Source organism: Argopecten irradians, chromosome 8 (genome assembly GCF_041381155.1).
Source record: "Argopecten irradians isolate NY chromosome 8, Ai_NY, whole genome shotgun sequence".
NCBI lineage: Eukaryota > Metazoa > Mollusca > Bivalvia > Pectinida > Pectinidae > Argopecten > Argopecten irradians.
The window spans coordinates 7,339,701-7,360,542 of record NC_091141.1 but is presented as its reverse complement, the minus strand read 5'-3'; the positions used below and the strand labels follow the sequence as shown (position 1 = coordinate 7,360,542).

At 37.4% G+C, this 20,842-nt stretch overlaps 1 protein-coding gene across 1 annotated transcript in view; it reads right to left on the bottom strand.

Annotated features, from left to right (window-relative positions):
- Nucleotides 1-10,184, bottom strand: part of LOC138329236 (alpha-1,3-mannosyl-glycoprotein 4-beta-N-acetylglucosaminyltransferase C-like) — a 40,559-nt gene extending 30,375 nt beyond the window's left edge. Inside the window, exon 1 of the mRNA XM_069276070.1 lies at nt 10,053-10,184. Coding sequence (XP_069132171.1) covers nt 10,053-10,167 — 115 coding nt within the window. The 5' untranslated portion in view covers nt 10,168-10,184. The remainder of the gene's footprint in view (nt 1-10,052) is intronic.
- Nucleotides 10,185-20,842: the final 10,658 nt, after the last annotated feature.

Here is a 20,842-nt window from a genome sequence, read left to right as displayed (position 1 = left end):
GTTCGTATAACTGCCTAAGCTCACTGAAGACTGAGGCAGCCCACAAAATCAGCACGAACTTAAATGGACCAATATCGCCACTTACCGCAGGTATCGCGATAACTAACCGTATTCATTACTACTTAGCCGTGTGTTTACCTTAATTGAATGCATTGTTTCTGACGTCGGTGGATGTTAATTATAAGCAAGTTAATATACTACAAACAACACGTCACTATTTATTGTTTTACGTCATAACACATTGGTCGATATTTGACGATGATGACAGTTCATAGCCGGGTGATGAGCATCCAAAAATGAAGTGAATGAGGCGATTGTTGAAGCATTATATCTACCACCAAAAGAAGATACAACATTCCAAAATGTTTTCCCACATTACTAGACCGACAGAAGAGAAATAGCATTACAATAACATCGATCAAATGGTTAAGAGCCTAAAAGAGGACATAGTATCTGCGCCAAAAATAAATACCTTTAAAATACACTGGATACATTCTTGTGTAAATGTGATATTATATATAACTATAGGACGACCATATCTACATAATAAACTGTACATTAAACTGTAATACTAACTGATATTATATTGAGTCCGGTGTAGAGGAACATTCCTGTACTGGAAAACTACTATACTTTACTATAATAGCCCAGATCAGCTGCCTCCATACAAAATGTATATCCTAGATCGTCCAAAGTCTGTTCCAATCCACAATTAGTATTTCCGCTCGGTTAGCTCTAGCCAAAATAACACAAGACCGCTCTATCATAATGTCCAAGTTGCCTAGGTCTGTTACCAATACCCCAAGACTTTTAACCACTCAAATTGTTTACACTAACCAAGATCTCATTTCTCGAGAAGAATGCCGTCTATTAGGCCAGAGTTAATGTTGTTAACTGAGATCCCTACTTTTAGTCCCGATTTGCCACCACTAGCCCAGATATACTACCACTACCATGTGTCCCAGATCTAATTGCACCTTGTCCAAACACGTTATCAAAGCCCACGGCCCCGTCTCACTATAAGCGGCCTAAAGTAAACTTAGATCTAAACTTAGTCGGGACTTTCTTCAAGACTAAACTTACTTTCAAACTAAAATACGTTTTACTAAAGAGCGAAAGTTAGGTCTGGCCACAGGGACCTGGCACGACTTTTTTAAAACTAACAGTATACATATATATATATATTTACACTTGCTAGGCTTGGTCACTATACGCTAATACTAGCCGATTTTTGTTTACCATAACTGCATGGTAACATTGAACTCGTCACCACAAATACATTTTTTTGTTTTGAAAACTAACAGTATACTTTGTTTGTCATGTTTATTTTACACTAAAATATTGAACTTTTTTGTCGTCGCGGATGAATAATTCTACCTTACGTGAAGCATCATCATTCGCTGTTCAATTGAGTAAGCTCCTCCCACTTTTGACCGACTTTTATTGAATAATTACGTCACTTTCAATTGCATAAAAATATAAATAAACAAGAGGCCCAGAGGGCCTGTATCGCTCACCTGGTTTTTTGTTAGTAATTATATCACAAGACTCTGACAATTAGAAAAGTAAGCAAAATTGACTCCCAAAGTTTAATTTTTGAATCACAACCATACAATGATGCTATTGATACCATACAAATATGTTATCCAATACATAGGTTCAGAGACAAAGTAATTTATATGAAAGTAGTAGCCTAATTGACCTTTTTGACCTCACATCTATTGCCGTCTTAGGCCCAGGGGGTCAGCCCTATCATTTGTACAATTTGTCAAATCCCAACCCTATAAGGATGCTACCATTGCATTATATTTACACTTGCTAGGCTTGGTCACTATACTCTAATACTAGCCGATTTTGTTTACCATAACTGCATGGTAACATTGAACTTTGAACTTGCGTATGAAAATGTTCTGTGCAACGTAAAAGGACTACTTTAAAAAAAAAAAGAAACACATGGCTTTGTTTACATTTTGACGCAACATTACGTGTATTTTGTTGTTTTTCATAGAATTTTGGAAAAATCTAAACAATATATACATGTTTTATATATTTATATATGATTCAAACAATTTTTAAATTAACAATTGTATAAAGAAACGGAAAAATATCCCGACCGGGCCGACGTGCTTTCATTTTTGTTAAAAAATGATGGGTGTCAAATGTAAACATTACCTATGTGCCTATGTTCGTCCTACGATCGAGTCTTTGGTGTGGACGGGCGTGAGACCCTCTGATAGAGCTGAGGTCAGTTATAAACATATCCTCTTGTCTTTGTTCTTTGAGAATTTAATCATGTGTATTATAAAACATGCACCGCTAGTAATCCACGTGTTGACAGTTACGCGTCACCACAAATACATACAAGTGAAGTTGTTCCATAGATGACGATGGATCTAAGCGTAGATTATATAATCACATGGCTCCGAAGGATGTAATATCGTCAAGTCAGACGACAATCTCAAACAAATTTAGCTACTTGAACACTGGTGTTTTAAAACAACTTCGGAAAACTCCAGTGTGTAAGCGTGCGTCAGCCTCGCCTCGCTGCACAATAACGGTCACCGAGTTCACACATGAGGCCGTGAACAAATACTTTATGTTATTACGCTATATATGAACTTTAAGCAAAATTGAATACCTATTTAAAGTTCTGACCTGATTAAATAAAATTATCTCTGAAATTTACTTTGTTTTGTCATGTTTATTTTACACTAAAATATTGAATTTTTTTTGTCGTCGCGGATGAATAATTCTACCTTACGTGAAGCGTTATCATTCGCTGTTCAATTGAGTAAGCTCCTCCCACTTTTGACCGACTTTTATTGAATAATTACGTCACTTTCAAATGACAATTTTATTGCATAAAATATTAATAAAAAGTCGTGTGAGTGTAAATATAGGGATTGGATTTCGTTTTTTATGTTAACCATGCTTGTATGGAGCAATTCCTCTAAGAATATATTCAATATGGGCGCTTACGCGCCCCATAGAATATATTCTTAGAGGAATTGCTCCATACAAGCATGGTTAACATAAAAACGAAATCCAATCCCTATATAAGTGCTCTTCCATTCTTAGTTGCAGAGAAGAAGTCGTTTTATATGGAAATAGCTAAATTAACCCCTTTTGACCCCACCCTTCAGGCCCCCGGGGGGTCAGCCCCATCATTTGCAAAATTTTGAATCCAAACCCTATAAGGATGTAACCATTGCATTATGAGCGTAATCCCATGTTAAGTTGCAGAGAAAAAGTCATTTATATGGAAATTGGCCACTTTTGACCCCACCCCTCAGGCCCCCGGGGGTCAGCCCTATCATTTGCACAATTTTGAATCCCTACCCTATAAGGATGCTACCATTGCAATATGGGTGCTATACCATGCTTAGTTGCAGAGAAGAAGTCATTTATATGGAAATAGCCAAATTGACCCCTTTTGACCCCGCCCCTCAGGCCCCCGGGGGGTCAGCCCTATCATTTGCACAATTTTGAATCCCCACCCTATAAGAATGCTACCATTGTATTATGGGTGCTATACCATGCTTAATTTCAGAGAAGTCGTTTATATAGAAATAGCCAAATTGGCCCCTTTTGACCCTGCCCCTCAGGCCCCCGGGGGGTCAGCCCCATCATTTGCATAATTTGGATTCCCACCCTATAAGGATGCTATCATTTCATTATGGGTGCTATACCACGCTTAGTTGCAGAGAAGTCATTTATATGGAAAAAGCCAAATTGACCCCTTTTGACCCCCCCCTCAAGCCCCCGGGGGGGTCAGCCCTATCATTTGCACAATTTTGAATCCCCACCCTATAAGGATGCTAACATTGCATTATGGGTGCTATCCCTTGCTTGGTTTCAGAGAAGTCGTTTATATGGAAATAGCCAAATTGACCCCTTTTGACCCCGCCCCTCAGGCCCCCCGGGGTCAGCCCCATCATTTGTACAATTTTTGAATCCCTACCCTATAACCATACTATCATTGCATTATGAGTGCTATCTCTTGCTTAGTTTCAGAGAAGTCGTTTTATGGAAATAGCCAAATTGACCCCATTTGACCCCGCCCCTCAGGCCCCCGGGGGGTCAGCCCCATCATTTGTACAATTTTGAATCCCCACCCTATAAGGATGCTACCATTGCATTATGGGTGCTATCCCATGCTTGGTTTCAGAGAAGAAGTCGTTTATATGGAAATAGCCAAATTGACCCCTTTTGGCCCCGCCCCTCAGGCCCCCGGGGAATCAGCCCCATCATTTGTACAATTTTCAGTTAGTAGCCCATAAGGATGCTACCAGTCAAATTTTGTTGAAATCCGACCAGCGGTTATGGAGAAGAAGTCGATTGTTGACGGACGACGGACGACGGACGCCGGACAACGGACGCCGGATGCTGCGGTATGCCATAAGCCCACCTCGGTCCTTCGGACCAGGTGAGCTAAAAAGTCGTGTGAGTGTAAATATAGGGATTGGATTTCGTTTTTATGTTAACCATGCTTGTATGGAGCAATTCCTCTAAGAATATATTCTATGGGGCGCGCAAGCATGGTTAACATAAAAACGAAATCGAATCCCTATATATATATTATAGTATCAAGGGTATGAACTCGGCGGTCGAGAAAAACGGACCTATCTTTTTTTAAACCGTTATTATTTTAACAAATGGGTTCTATACAACATTGACGGATATCTTACCTTAAAGAAAAATCATTTATCTTTCCATTGAGTGCTTGATGAACAAAATTGGCCAAGTATTGACGAAGTTATGGCTTGATGAATCGGGAAATTTACGAAAAATATGCTAGGTAGACATTTCCCTGTCCGGTCGAAATGTCGTCTCGGCTCTAATGGGCACCTCAAGAACCAGGCCAAAATCACAAAATCTACGCCTGTGGTGGTAAACAGAACCCATAACCGTGCACGTGTTCATCCACAATCTCCTTTGGAGGTGTCAAGACCAGTACTTTGTAGAAACTACATTTAAACATCGTGTTCACTTACTTTAACCGTCACCGCCATGTTCATTTGTTCTTCGGAACGCTTCTCGAGTTTACACACAAGCACAACATTTCATAATTTGCATAATGTAGTCACGATATGTAAAGTCGAGAAGCGTTCCGAGAGAAAAATGAACATGGCGGTGACGGTTAAAGTAAGTGAGCTACACGATGTTTAAATGGAGTTTCTACAAAGTACGGGTCATGACACCTCCAAAGGAGATTATGGATGAACATAGTTATGGGTACTGTTTACCACCACAAGGGTAGATTTTGTGATTTTGGCTTGGTTTTTGAGGTACCCATTAGAGCCGAGACGACATTTCGACCGGACAGGGAAATGTCTACCTAGCATATTTTTCGTAAATTTCCCGATTCACCAAGCCATAACTTCGTCAATACTTGGCCAATTTTGTTCATCAAGCACTCAATGGAAAGATAAATTATTTCTCTTTAAGGTAAGATATCCGTCAATGTTGTATAGAACCCATTTATTAAAATAATAACGATTTAAAAAAAAAAGGTCCGTTTTTCCCGACCGCCGAGTTTATGTATACTAATGGTTGAAAATTTTCGTGCCAGGTCCCTGTGGGTCTGGCCCAAAAGTCTCGCCCATTAATGGCACATATAGCTTTAAGCTTTTTTTTCTTTTTTTCTTCAAGACTAAACTAACTTTCCGACTAAAATCCGTTTTACTAATGGCGAAAGTTACGTCTGGCCAAAAGTTAGTCCGATGTTAGTGCTTGAAGCAGACCTAAGTATAAGACTAAGCCTAACCTTCACCTCCGCAGAAACAAAATGGCGGATCTTTTATATGATTTCAGATTTCAGATTTTATTAATACACTCTGGGCACACCTTTGTGAGTTGCAAAGCTTGATAATGTCTGTAACCTCTTGCTCAGATTCTCTTCAAATCGGATCTATTACCACCAGTGTAAATCTGATAACACTAGTGCAAGCTTCGATTTCTCGGTACAAAGAGTAGAGTCAAGTCCAAACTTACCGTTACATTTGCTGTATATGTACCTTATGTTTCATACTCACGAATCAAAAACAGCTTTAAATACATTATTCATCACCAATGTTACAAACATTTTGAAAATTACAATACTTACAAGTTACAATCAATATGTTTTAATTTTACAAGTACTTATAAGCGCTGAAAATGATTTTTGGCAGTAAGTAAGTACATTTGCAGTGCAGTGAAATGAGTACATAAGGTTAGGCCATGCAACCAATGTGTGGTCTACAATTTCATTTTACATGTTTACAGTATTATCAATGTAATGGTAAAGTGATTTCTGCAAATCCAGCTAAATATACAAAATACATGAAAAACAACATTTTTGCAGTGTATAAATTCTGTGTTGTAACTTGCAACTAAAGCCATAGTATCAGCTTCTGAATAAAGTTCCACCCAAAAACGGTTAAAAACAAGCGAGCAAATGAAAACTATGCGATGACATTTTTCAATAGCGACTGTTTTGTCAACACGATAATACTATTGGAATTTAAAAACTAAATTATTGACCGTTATGTATAGGCGTATTCATTGTCGGTGACGCGACGGAAACGTTACTAAAATATTCATACGCTTGCCCAGATGGGGCAATATATTTCCCATTTGGTTAAACATAGATTAAAGGGGAACTGAACGTATAATGGAAATATAGGCATGAACATGTTTGTCAATTTTCATGATTTTCAAATTTCATCAAATCTGATGGTTTTCAATAGATTACTGAAGAAAAAAAATAACGTCAAAATTCTCGCCCATTAATGGCACATATAGCTCTTTTATAATTTATGTGAACAATGTTGACTAAGGCTAGTATTTCGAGAAATCGGAAACAGACCTGCACAATAAGATCATCTATCGCGTGGTCACACTTATTAATATTTGCAATATTTTCAAGCCTGGTTTTGAATTTGCGAAAATTTGCTAACAGTATATCATAGATATGCTACCAAATACTAATATCTTCTGTTGCTTGTTAAAATACATCACAATTACAAATATAGCCTACATGTAGAATCGCTATAATATACATTAATATATTCACTTAATATCTACATTTCTTCCCGACATTGAAAATATCTTTAAAATGTTTCAATGTGTATCCTTTCACAGTTCCGAGGCCGGAAATCAAGAACACTTGTCACAGGTCAAGTACATACATATGTATAAAACATACAAAGATCTGTTTTGAAATGTGTTTAAACTAACACGATGGATTTTATTCAAGTTATAGTTTTCTACAATCCAATGCATACATTTTGTTCTCCCTTCAAATGTCATATTTCAATAATTGTATTATTTTCATGTAAGCAAGCAAAATGTTGAAAAAAGCGTAACTATCCCACTTTGAAAATAAAATGTGTCCGTTGTCGGCTATCCTAGCCCTAAGAAACTTGGTAAAACTTTGCAGTGCACGACAAGTAACCAAAAAGCGGGAGTTGTGAGAAAGCATGCGCGTTTGTAGAACGAGTCAGTGACGAAACATTTCGATTAATCCCGTGTCTTTGTTTAACGATTATCAATACCAAGATGTCGCCGTCAACTTATTGATGCTATAAAAAGTTACTTATTGTATTCCTGCACATGTAACACAACTTTGACGATGTTAAACCAACACAAAGGGTACAACAGATGTTTCAATCAATCAATACTTCTGTACGTTAGACGTTGGATTGTCACAAGAACGTACATCCCATCGTCGCCATTTGGGGATCGATACTTCCAATAAAGAAACATCGTATGAGTTTATGGCCGGTTAGTATATCTAACTCTACTGTAGTGTTGTATATAATATGGTGCCACAGCTGTATCACATCATACTCAATACTGCAAGGTGATATTCTATAAACAGACGCTGAATCATAGGATAGCAAACTTTATCTAAGATACAACTACATGTATAAACTACTCGACTTTTGCTCCACGTCAATAGTCCCGTCCCACGTCAATATATTAAAGCGTGCAGACATTTTAAATTTCTTTTGTTATTATATGACTGCGGTATTATAAAACAACTACATGTTGAAGACAGACGGCCTATAGACGTCCAGAGACACGTGTTATACTGATTCGTGAGGAAGTATATTTATGTATTAAATGGTATTCCGTTACACCTACCATTCTTGATCTATAGTAAATGATTGGGGAGTAATAAGTAACACTCAAAATCGCTCTAAAAGGTAGTTATTCATGATATAGAACCCATGTAAATGGGACAATAACTTTTTCAAACTTCATTTATTTTCAAAGAACTGGCGAGATATACAGTGTATACATGTACATTTTTTCAACCTTTTGGGGAACAAACAAATGTCATTCCATATTTGTATATCTTAGCTATGACGTATACCCATGTTGTCTAAAAACACGAATTATTCAATTGCATAACGGGACTATGTGGAACAATAGCGCAAATGGTGCGTTAAGTAGTTCGGACAGAATATATATATAGAAAAGGACTGGTCAAGAATTCAAGGTCTTATATCATCCACATGTAAAGTGTTTCAGTGAAATAAACTATGTTTACATGTATAAGAAAGGTCACTTTTCCCCAATGTACGAACGGACACTGGTCAATTGCATTCGGACAAAGGATGCTCAGACAAGCGTTTCATCTACACATCTTAATATGTAAAGAATTTCAAACACGTGATTGACAATAATTAGACAGAACTTTAACCTAGAGCGAACAATAACATTGGAGCGTGGTCTGGGGTCACCATAGACCTTCAGGAGCGGTATAGATGTTAGTAAAAAGAAGTCTGGATTAAGTTCATGTTTAGTTTATCATATTAAAGTGAACAGGGGCAAGGATGGGCTAAAAGTTAAGAATGAAGTATCGCTTTATAAATGAAGTCATAATAGCGTACAAGAAATATTATATGTCGTATAAACCGTGGTTACAGTATCGCATGCCAAATTATTAAATTATTGAAATGTCTATCTATAAAACATGTAAGTTGTATTTTCATCGTTCTGCAATTATTATTGATATTTTATATCAAGATTTACACGAATCTCTAAAGACATGTCATTACCTAAAGGTCCAAAGATAATCCATCAATGATGGCTTTTAAAACTTCGTCTAAATTAATTTCAATTTTGGAGGTTCTCCCATAACTGAAGACGTACTAGAGTGAAACACATTTACTGTTTACTTTACTGATCATTTCATGCAATATATTATATTGTTTGTTGCTGACGTAAGATTCATATAAAAAGACAAAAGTATTTGCCGTTGAATCGACTTCATTCTAATTTAATTTCTAAAAGCCTTCCCACCAAGCAATCCAGTCATTTGACGTTAACTAACTTACTAGTTTCTTAATGACATTTATTTCAGAAACTAGGATGATTTTACTATAAAATATACGGGATTTACGTTAAAAATATCACTTTTTTCAGTTTTAATGTACGGAGAATTGATATGCAGACACGAATCTTTCTTCGAATTTATTTCAAAATGGTGGGATATCATAATTGTAATATTGTGAAAACGGCAAGCCTTGTGTTTTACAACATGTTGCGACCCTCGGGTAGACTATTCCCAACATCCTTCTTGCCTATATAGCAAATGCATACAGAGCTGTATACACACTGCTAATATAGTCAAATAGTCCACACGTTTATAATAGCCAATGTACAATTTGTTTACAATATGTATTGTATCATTATCAACTACGTGTATAAACCGAGCGTTGAATACATTTTCTATTTCGACCAAATCACACAAGATCTGTAACTATCACGATGCTTAAAATTCGTCCAAATTGCATGTTTACCCTAAAAATCACTTACAAATGCTGAGAACGTTAGGATCGCTATATAAATCCTATTTTACCTGTGTAAAATACCTATTCTAATGACCTAAACGTTGTTATATCAACTACTAGACCGTGTAAACCGTAGACACACCTTCTCGGTAATTTCAGGCTGCTCTCACCATCTACGGTTAAAACTTTACTAAACTTACTTGCATTGTCAGCTTTATGCATTTTATGGGAAAGGAATTTCACAGTTTAAAAGTAATTAAGTATACTCACAGACATCGCTTCTGTAAAGAATCAGTACTTGTAACACCAATGCTATTACAGTAATACCCGCCACGAGACTTAACATCCGACTCCGTGAACGCCACATCGTACACTGGCCGTCCATCGCGAACAGATGTCTCGATCAGTGCTCGGAGTATCAACAGGTGTCGGGGTGAATTATATCCCCGGTAAATAATCACCCGATCGTGTTACAGTCGCACAGTTAATTAGCATGGTCATTCTAAGTTATAGGTGTTATATAGATCAACATATTATATAACACTCTCACATACACTATCCTGTCACCTCTTGTTACTACATAAAATACTATTGTAAATAGATATTATTTTACAATGTAGTAAGTGTTTTTTCCTATAAGTCTTTGATTGTTTGGTTTAATTGTATTTGGTTTATTATATAAATGTATTTACCTCCTATCGACATCCAGGGGCATTTAAGGATGAGATCCGGTGTGTTTGGTGTCTTGTGTGTGTGGAGTGCGAGGTGCGTGTTTTGGGAGACTACGGTATTTCGTGTTGTGTTTTATTGTTCAGTGGAATTCTTGCCCTTTTATAGTGTTTTATCGCTGAAGCATCTTACCGAATATACAAAATAAGCACACCCATTTAATACTGCAGCTGGAAAGGAATGTAAAAGGTATGAAATAATTGTGTTCGAACGAAATATTATTTCAATCCTTCTTCTTTGCATTGAATGCATTCATTGATTGAGTTAACAACTATTTAGATTAAGACGTGCGTTTTGTAATTTTTACAAATCCACGTGTCTAATGTGTGATGATGATGATGATGATGATGATGATGACGATGACGATGATGATGATGACGACGACGACGACGATGATGATGACGAAGACGATGATGACGAAGACGATGATGGCGATGACGACGACGATGATGATGATGATGACGATGACGATGATGATGATGATGACGACGACGACGACGATGATGATGACGAAGACGATGATGGCGATGACGACGACGATGATGATGATGATGATGGTAGTAATTGTCGGAATGCATTGCTGTACTACTAAAATACAAGGCACCAGTTTCATCAAGTATTGTAGATCGATGAAATTTAACTCATAATCATAAAATTAACAGCAGGAAATAATGACATCTAAACTAAAGTTCCTGGGGGTATGGATATTCTGACATCATAATACTTAACCTTTTATTCAAAACGTTAGAGAACCTTTTGCATTGTAGGTAATCCAAGTTTGGTATTGATTAAAGGGACAATTCACTCAGGCTAATTCTTTTACATAACCAAGAAGCAAAAATGGCATAAATGTATTGTTCTACATTTCTTATGAAACATATAACATAAAATATTGACAAATTCCCCGTCATTGTAAAGTATTTTAATTGATACCATTGAAATTACAAATCGTTGATCAATACGATAAAGCAGGTACATGTATACGTTGTACCCTTACCCGAGCCAAAGTCACGCACGCTAAACAAATGAACTACATAACCACTGAGGAGGTGATAAAATGATTTTTAGGTAAGACAATTCACCTAATAAGGTAAACGCACTACTGTCAGAGCGATTTGAGCAGTTCTATACAAAAGTTGCATTACTTTACGAGCAAGGGACAGGGTTCGGCATACAAGACTTTTGACCACAATGTGTAATGGTGTTTGAATATTTCACACACATTTCAACACCATGGGCTTTTCTGGCATATCACAGTAAAACCGACTGATCTAATTTCCATTAGAACTGGTTTGTTTCCAATATATGTACAAATTTTAATGTTCTCTTAGACCGAATTGTTCCTTTAATTAATGTAGAAGGCAGTTAAGAATTCAGCTTAAAGCTGACAATGCAAGTTTAAAAATGTACATTTGAGATTTTTAAAAAATAAAATAATGAAGTTTTTTTTTCAAATTTGTTTCTGAGACAGCCCATTGCGTTTCTAAGGACGGGCAGACGCCATTTTGTTTGAACTCTGCTAGGATACGAGCTGCTACACATCATTGACTATCGGGGCTCGATACCAGCTCCTGCTACACATCATGGACTATCGGGGCTCGATACCAGCTCCTGCTACACACCATTGACTATCGGGGCTCGATACCAACTCCTGCTACACATCATGGACTATCGGGGCTCGATACCAACTCCTGCTACACATCATGGACTATCGGGGTTCGATACCAACTCCTGTTACACATCATTGACTATCGGGGCTCGATACCAGCCCCTGCTACACATCATGGACTATCGGGGCTCGATACCAGCTCCTGCTACACATCATGGACTATCGGGGCTCGATACCAGCTCCTGCTACACATCATGGACTATCGGGGCTCGATACCAACTCCTGCTACACATCATTGACTATCGGGGCTCGATACAGCTCCTGCTACACATCATGGACTATCGGGGCTCGGTACCAGCTCCTGCTACACATCATGGACTATCGGGGCTCGGTACCAGCCCCTGCTACACATCATTGACTATCGGGGCTCGGTACCAGCTCCTGCTACACATCATTGACTATCGGGGCTCGATACCAGCCCCTGCTACACATCATGGACTATCGGGGCTCGATACCAGCTCCTGCTACACATCATTGACTATCGGGGCTCGATACCAGCTCCTGCTACACATCATTGACTATCGGGGCTCGATACCAGCCCCTGCTACACATCATGGACTATCGGGGCTCGATACCAGCTCCTGCTACACGTTCATTCTCCACTAATTTGCATGTTTTCAGAAATGAAAACAAAAAATATGAAAATTGAAAACAAAGATCTTATGTATTGTTATTTGTTTGGCATATATCTCTACTTTGACCCTGCAGGTAGGGTGTTAGAATTGTACCTGCTGCCCCTATTGCATGATCGTAAAAGGCGACTAAATTTAGGATCTTATCTTTTCTCTTCTTCCTAACTGACTTTATCTTTCCTAATGCCTCCCTTGGCACCGCCTCACTTTTGGCCTTGAGTTGAGCGTTCGCCCCTGTGAGGAAGGCTCTGGGTTCTGTCCCCTGGCCGAGACACACCAAAGTCTATAAAAGTGGTAGTTTCTGCTCCTGCTTAACGCTCAGCATACAGGGAGTGGGACGACTGGTTCGCCCGTTGTCAGTATAATGTGACCGGGTGGGGTATGTTGTTTGGTGTCTTCGGCGGCATGCTTCAGTGATATAGCACTATAAAAAGGGCAACAGTTCCACTATAAGAAGACACAACACGAACATACCGCAGTCTCCCAGTACACTCACCTCGCACAACATACACGCAACACACCGCATACATGGGAGGCCGTCCTTACATGACCATAGCTGTTAATAGGACGTTATAAATCAAACAAACAAACAAACAAATATCTCTACTTTTTAAATCAAAAGTGGCTCCTAACCAGAGAAAAGTTATAATTGTTACAGTCAACCATCATATTTTGGTAAAGAACAGATACGTGACTTTGTTAAAATGAACTAAATTGAGGTTTGTCATTAGAAATGCCACAAAATATACACGTTAACTGAATTTTTGCTTTGGTTTTGGACTTTTCTTTCCATTCAAACCCATTTGTCCGTCTCCGAAAGCAACTTGTCTTTATCAATTGCAGTTATGAAAAGTTCATTTGTGAATATTGGTTTGTATGATTCATAAGTGTGTTCGAATAGTTTCATATAAAAATAGTACCAAAGTATTTTGTTTCTATATTTTTCCTTATTATCAAACTGTACCTTTATCTGCATCAGTACATGTCAGTAATTTTGTATTTGTATAAATCACAAATTACTGTATAGGACATTAAAATCCTGCTTTAAACAGTAACGTATATGTTACAACATACTTAATATATGACTGTAGAAATCTGACAGGATTATTATGTTTTTCTGTTTCATAAATTCGTCAAAATGCATCAAAGAAAACGTACTTTTCAGCGGTTTCACTTCTCTGCAATACTTTAGATGATTTTTGCCTAAATTAGCAGCGATAACGTATCTGTTCTCTTGGTATATGTCTTTATGAAGTATTAGAAAATAAACGAATTCAATAACACGAATCTGCTTCAAAACTTGTAGTCAAAACTACAACATCGAAATTATCAAACGATAGATCAAAACTATTGAAAGCGGCGTCGATGAAGAGATGATTATGTTTGTACCATATTGGTAACGTATCTGTCTACACCGATTCCCATTGACTGCGGATGGTTTCAGCGTTCTTGTCATTTAATTGGGAAAAAACGACCCGCACGGCTGACAGGTAGATGTGATAACTCAGGATAAACAGTTCGTCTGATATTATTGGCCAACGAAACCTCACTTGTCCTTTGCTGATGTTTTTTGACATGAAGAAAAGGAATAATTCATTCTCATTGTCCTCGCCTTCCTTCACCTGAGAAACGTATCAGTCTCCGTCATACTTGATTGCCACAAACAACCCTAAACTTACATTTTCTGACCATATCTAGTCTGAAACAAATTGCTACAAATGAAACCAAGTTCACTCAAATTAAGGTTTACGTACAAAAGTACAGATCCTTTACCAAATATGACAGGTACGTTACCAAATAAACAGATACGTTATTTCATGTTTATATATCACATTACCGTATCATTAGTATAACAAACATTCAAACAATATCTGGCTATAAAATGTATTTGAATTAGTCGATGTAACAGTATTTTTATTAGTTTTACACTAAATATTAGAGTTAACGGTACATTTTTCATCAAACAGATACGTGATCTTTTATACCAGATACGTTACTATTTTGATATGTGATTTATACATTTAATAATTAATCATATACCTAATAGCTTAATCAATACAGCTAACTAGGGTTAGAAATCACGTGATTATTATCAGAAATATATATATATGTTACTATGTACAGGTATATACTAAAGGAAAGTAAAGGTTTTTCTTATTTCGAGTTTCCCAACACTGGCAACACAATTATTATTTCCTTTATTTCCTCCAATATCGAAGAGTTTACAGAAAATAATACATAAATAAAGAAAGAAACATTCTAACATACACACGTTACACACATATATACATATCTATCAATACAAGAAAATACTATTAGATATTCGACTACATTTCGCCATTATCTAATAGCGGAGAATGCTTATAATAATTAGCTACAAACATATGTAGACGAGACATCACAAATGATACATACAGTTTGTAATAACAGATATATACGTATCAAAAGTCTATATATAAGGCTAGCACAAAAACATACATAATACAAATACTCTGGAGTTCACAAGATTAAGCATACATATAACTTCAGTTGAAGTTAATACAATCAAATATTTGCCTAAAAAAAAGAAAAGAAAAAAGGTCAGTTATGGATACCACTTTGTACGAACATTTTGTTAACAATAATAATTGAATTTAGTCTAAAGTCTTCCATTTCATTTTGAGATAAATGGTAGTTAAATAGTCCACCAAGAAGAACATGCAGTAGATGATATTTTGACATTGAATTGAGATAAAAAACAAAATCTATATCTTTCACAGTACTGATAATACACCACAGTTGGTCTCGCAAGTTCTCAGTGTGGCTACATTCAAGTACACTGTGCAATATGAGATCATTATACATTAGACCACAAAAATGACACAAATATAAATTTTCATTATCGCGCATTTCTACGCATATTTTAACAATTCGTTTAATGCATGAACTATACTGTGGAAAACGTAAAGCAAGTTTCCATATTGCATATGGTTCTATTCTTTCATGTAAAAGAGAAAAACGAGAAAAATCTTTATCAGTTTTCATCCTTTCACAAAGTTGAAACTGTTCATATTTTTTAACGTGGGTATTTACTAAATGTTTCCATTTGCATTTGTTTGGAAATGTACCACATTTTAAAAATCCATCCAGTACAAAATACAAATCATATTTTTTCAAAACTTGGATAATGTCAGGGATAAATCCTCTGTTAAAACTGCACAATTTAAAATCGAAAAGACGTTTTATGAAAATTTCGCGAGTTAAAACTCCTATATCCATGGAACATATTCTACCAAGGAACAACAATTTTTTTAATACTAATATACACTTCAATAGAAAACCAACCAATCAATGATGTGGACATATCTGTCCTCGTTCTTATATTAAAACCTTGTATAGATTTGACAATGAAATTTTGTGCTTTTTCTAGCATGTATACTTCATTTTTCTTTAATGTACATAAGGGAATAGAAATAATAAATACATCAGGGTCCAGTTTCACGAACATTCCCGACATTACCTTATTCCCGCCAGGACGACATCAAAGAAGTTAATAAAAAGGAATCTTCCTTAGCTTCTGTAGAGATTCCTAAGGGAAATATCAGGACAAGGAAATAAAACAGATAAGAACTGTTCGTGAAACTGTAAGCCCAGATTATATTACACCATGTATATATTATTTATCTATTTTGCCAGTGAATTTAATGTGGAATTTTCGGCTCTGCTTTTGTCGCCTTCATTGTTAGATAGACAAAACATAACTGCGGAGAGAGAAATTCATTTCATGAATATTAATTATGGCACTAATGCATTTTGTATAATTAATTTCAACAACCAATCATATCGACAAGTTATTGGTTATTGATTTATATGTTAGGCCATTGTCATTACAGTTGGAGAGATAAAGGTGATTGACAGCCTACCTGTAGCATTCTGTAATCGAAGTCTGCTATATGTATAACATACCAATGGAATTGTTACTTTTTCGTATTTTGTGCCTAACCACGTGATAGATTTTGTGTTTGACAATTTAAAAGGAAAGCTATCTCTAACGGCGTTTATTTAAGTCATGAGCAGAGTTTGACTTGTCTCCCTTTATACGATAAAAATTCCATGAATTCCAGCTTGTGAACGGGATAAATCTTTTCACTGGGTCGAAGCTAGGGCTGGGTATTGGAAGGTCTAAAACGATACGATACGTATTGACAATACACTGAAACAATACACGATTGACGATACAGTGAACCTCTTTTTTCAAATTCAGTTGACCATTGTGTTTTGAATATTGCGACAATAAAAGACAATTTTGATAAAACATTCTATAACCAGGAAAAACTCTAAACATTTGATTAGGTTTATCACCTGTGTTAATTGATTTCTGTCAATTCGTATTTAGTCATGAAAAGACATTTCTAATCCATCTAGGTGAAACAAATGCCTTAAACACTTCCTATTGATTGAAATGCTTTTACTTGAATGATGTTTTAGAATATATTTTGTTTGTAATTTTCTATTTCTAAAACGAAAACAGTATGGTGAGTTGTTAAAAGGTATAGCGATATATTCGCGTATCGATATTCGATACACTGCTGAAAACCGATATATATCGGTTTAAAGATATATTGATCCACCCCTAGTCGAAGCCCACGGCTGGCGTACGCTATCACAACTTTGTTACCCTGTTGGACTTGGTAAAGGTCAGCATCTAAACCGGACCCACAAACATATGTATACACTACAAATGACTTGGAGTAATCAGTATATCCTAACACTGGAGGACTTGCAATTTTGCTTTTAATGGTATCAAAGGCGTTTTGTTTGGTTTTCCTCCTAGGTCCACTCAACAGGAGCTGTTACCTTTTTACGAAAGTTTTCCTTGGCCATTTTTTGTAGAGTCATGACCTTTCAATAATTAATTGAGAGGTTGAACTATCTTAGAGTAGTACTTTACAAACCTTCGGTAATAACCAACAAACCCTAGGAACTGTCGAAGCTCCTTTTTGTTTTTAGGTACAGACCAATCCTGAACAACTAATGTTGACTATGTTCGATGAGAAAGGTTTCTTGTCTCGCAAATGACGCCTATGTCCAACATGTCCTTTACATGTTGGCGTACTTCCTCAATCATAGCAGATGGAACTCGCCTGTACGATTGCTTGAAAGGGTTTTCATCTAACAACTCGATCTTGTGCTTGATCAAATTAGTACTCCCCAAATCACTTGGGGTTTTGGAAAATATATGACTCCAGTAGCTGAGTGTTTGACTTACCTCAGTTAACTGTTCCCTATTCTTATCACTGCCTATAACAACACCAAGGTCCTCTGGTTGCGACTGAGGGACCGCACTCTTTACATCTGATGCTAGATTATCGACTATTTGTACCAACTGTACTTGACACAAATCAAATTTAGGTCTTATTGATATTGCCTTAGCAGTTATGTTACATATCCCTAAATGAAGTCTCACAACACTTGAGCTCTGGTTCATGGTAACAACCCTGGCACATACAGTATAACTACTGTCCAGAGCCAAGTTCTCTGTAACTACCTGGTTTACAGCGGGATCAAAACACCTCACTAAACCGTCAACAACCATCGACTCAAATGGCTGTACCTTAATAGATTCCTTGTTCATGAACTTATCCACCAAAAATTGGTCACAGTGAATAGTGTCCATAACCATCTACCTTTCAACAGGAATTGCATAGCAACAAAAATTTCCATTAATCTACACTGCCTTATAATATTGGTTACTACAATGATTGGACATCTCTAATTGTAAGTAGTTACACAGTGTAGCAACACTCTTGCTAGGCTGAGTACTTTGTTTGGAAGCGACCTTTTCCCAGGGGGAGAAGCGGAAGAAGAATGAGTCGCCTGAGGTACGCATGTACCTTAGGGAACGTCGGCGTATTTCTTTGAACCAGTGTGTTCTTATTAGGACAGCTACGGTAGACGGTACTCAAGTCAAGCAGCTGTTAGTACTAACAGCTTACAGAGCCCAGGTTTTGAAGGGTGTCCATGATCACGTTGGACACCAAGGTAAAGACAGGACACTTTGGTTGGCTCGACAGCGGTTTTACTGGTCTGGTCTTGAGAAAGATGTAATAACTAGGGTTGAACAATGTGGGCGGTATGTTAGGAGAAATACCCCTGTTCAACGAGCTGCAGGATTAGTTCCAATCCTTACGACTCGGTCATTGGAACTGGTGTGTGTATATTTCCTTAGCTTAGAGAGATCTAAAGGGAGATACGAAAACATACTGGTTATGGCAAACCACTTTACACGACATGCGCAAGCGGTACCGTGTCGTAATTAATCTGCCCATACCACAGCCAACGAGAACTTCGTTGTACATTATTGGTTCCTGGAGAAATTCCATAGCGACCAGGGTCTTAACTACGAGAGCAAGTTGGTAAAGGATCTATGCAAACTTGCTGGGTTCAAGAAAGCTAGAACTATCCCATATCATCCTATGGGAAATGGTTTCGCAGAAAGATTCAATCAGACCCTTCTTGACATGCTAGCTACACTAGTAGATGAAAAGAAAACAGAATGGAAAGCATACGTCCCATCCATGGTGCATGGTTACAATGTCACCAAGTGTGAATCCACCGGTTACTCTCACCACTTCTTGATGTTTAGGTGGCACTCAAGGCTTGCCGTAGATGCGTTTCTATGTATCAATACGAACAGTGACAGGGTAGCTAATCACGACTCATATGTCGACAGACTAGGAAAGAAGCTCGAGTAAGCTTAACATGCTGCAGCAAGGGAAGCCGGTAAGAAGGCTGACAAAAACAAGGCTAGGTACGATATGAGGGTTAGGGAGTGTGCTATAGAAGCGGGCGACTTGGTACTCGTTAGAAAAGTGTGTTGTTTCCAGGGAAAATACAAACTCGTTGACAGGTGGAAGCATGATCCATACAGGGTGGTGAGTATCTCAGAAAATGAGATGCTACCTGTCTACAAGGTGCGTTGTGAGAAGGAAACTGGCCCTCTTCGTACCCTGCACCGTAATATGTTGTTGTCCTACAATGTACCATTTACTGTTTAACACAGTTCCAGTAACTCGGTCCAGAAAGGTATGCACGCCTAGTACTGATACCGATTCTGATACGGATTCGAGCAGTTCACAGGATAGCTTTAGCAGACGATATGTGATTTTTCACCCACGAAGACAGACGTAGTCACCCTTTTCCAATATTCTCCCAAACACCCCAAAAAGGTCTAGGAGCTCAGAAAACAACTCGAGGCAGTATCCAGAGTTGATGATACCCCTGTAACTGTCTCTCCAATATCCAACAGGGATGATCGCGGTCCTGAGTCCACAGTCCATGGGGCTCCAGAAGATCCCATGAGTCCGGAACGTACAGTCCTGCTGAAAAGAACCCGTAATTCCCCGGACAGATACGGAGACTGGGTAATGTCACAGCTCGCTTGGGAGGGATCTAGGAATGAAGTATATGTGTAAATAGTATGATATTTTATATTTGAAAACTTAATCATTATTTTAAATGTGTAGTGTTGCTTATATTTATATGTTCACATGGAAGGAATGTACAGTGGACAACTCCACTCACATCCACTCTTTCTAGGGATTAGCTCTCTGAGGTTAATCCCATGACACTCATCGCAAGATGTAAAAGTGTAGTGTGTTTACCTAATGGATATTTTTAGAATTAGGCTGTATTTAGTTGATGTCATTATTCACATTCTTTTGCAGTACAATAAGTGAGTCAATGACCAGTACTAAATGTAAGTCATTAGAGGAAAAGTTTCATGCTCTTGAAAAACACATGAATACCAAAATGGAGTTGCTGTTTGAGAAATTAGATACTCTAGGTAATAAGGGTGCTTGTAGCGATGGGAAAGGAAAGAACAACAGCAATAAGGGTTACTATGGTAACAAGAATAAAGGTCAAAATCAAGGTCAAAAAAGGTAAAGGCAATAGACAAGGTCAGAGTAAGAAAAACCCTATAAAGGGAATTGTCGTTCAAGATATTAAGAAGGCTGTATCTACAAACTACAACTAATGAAGCTTCATCA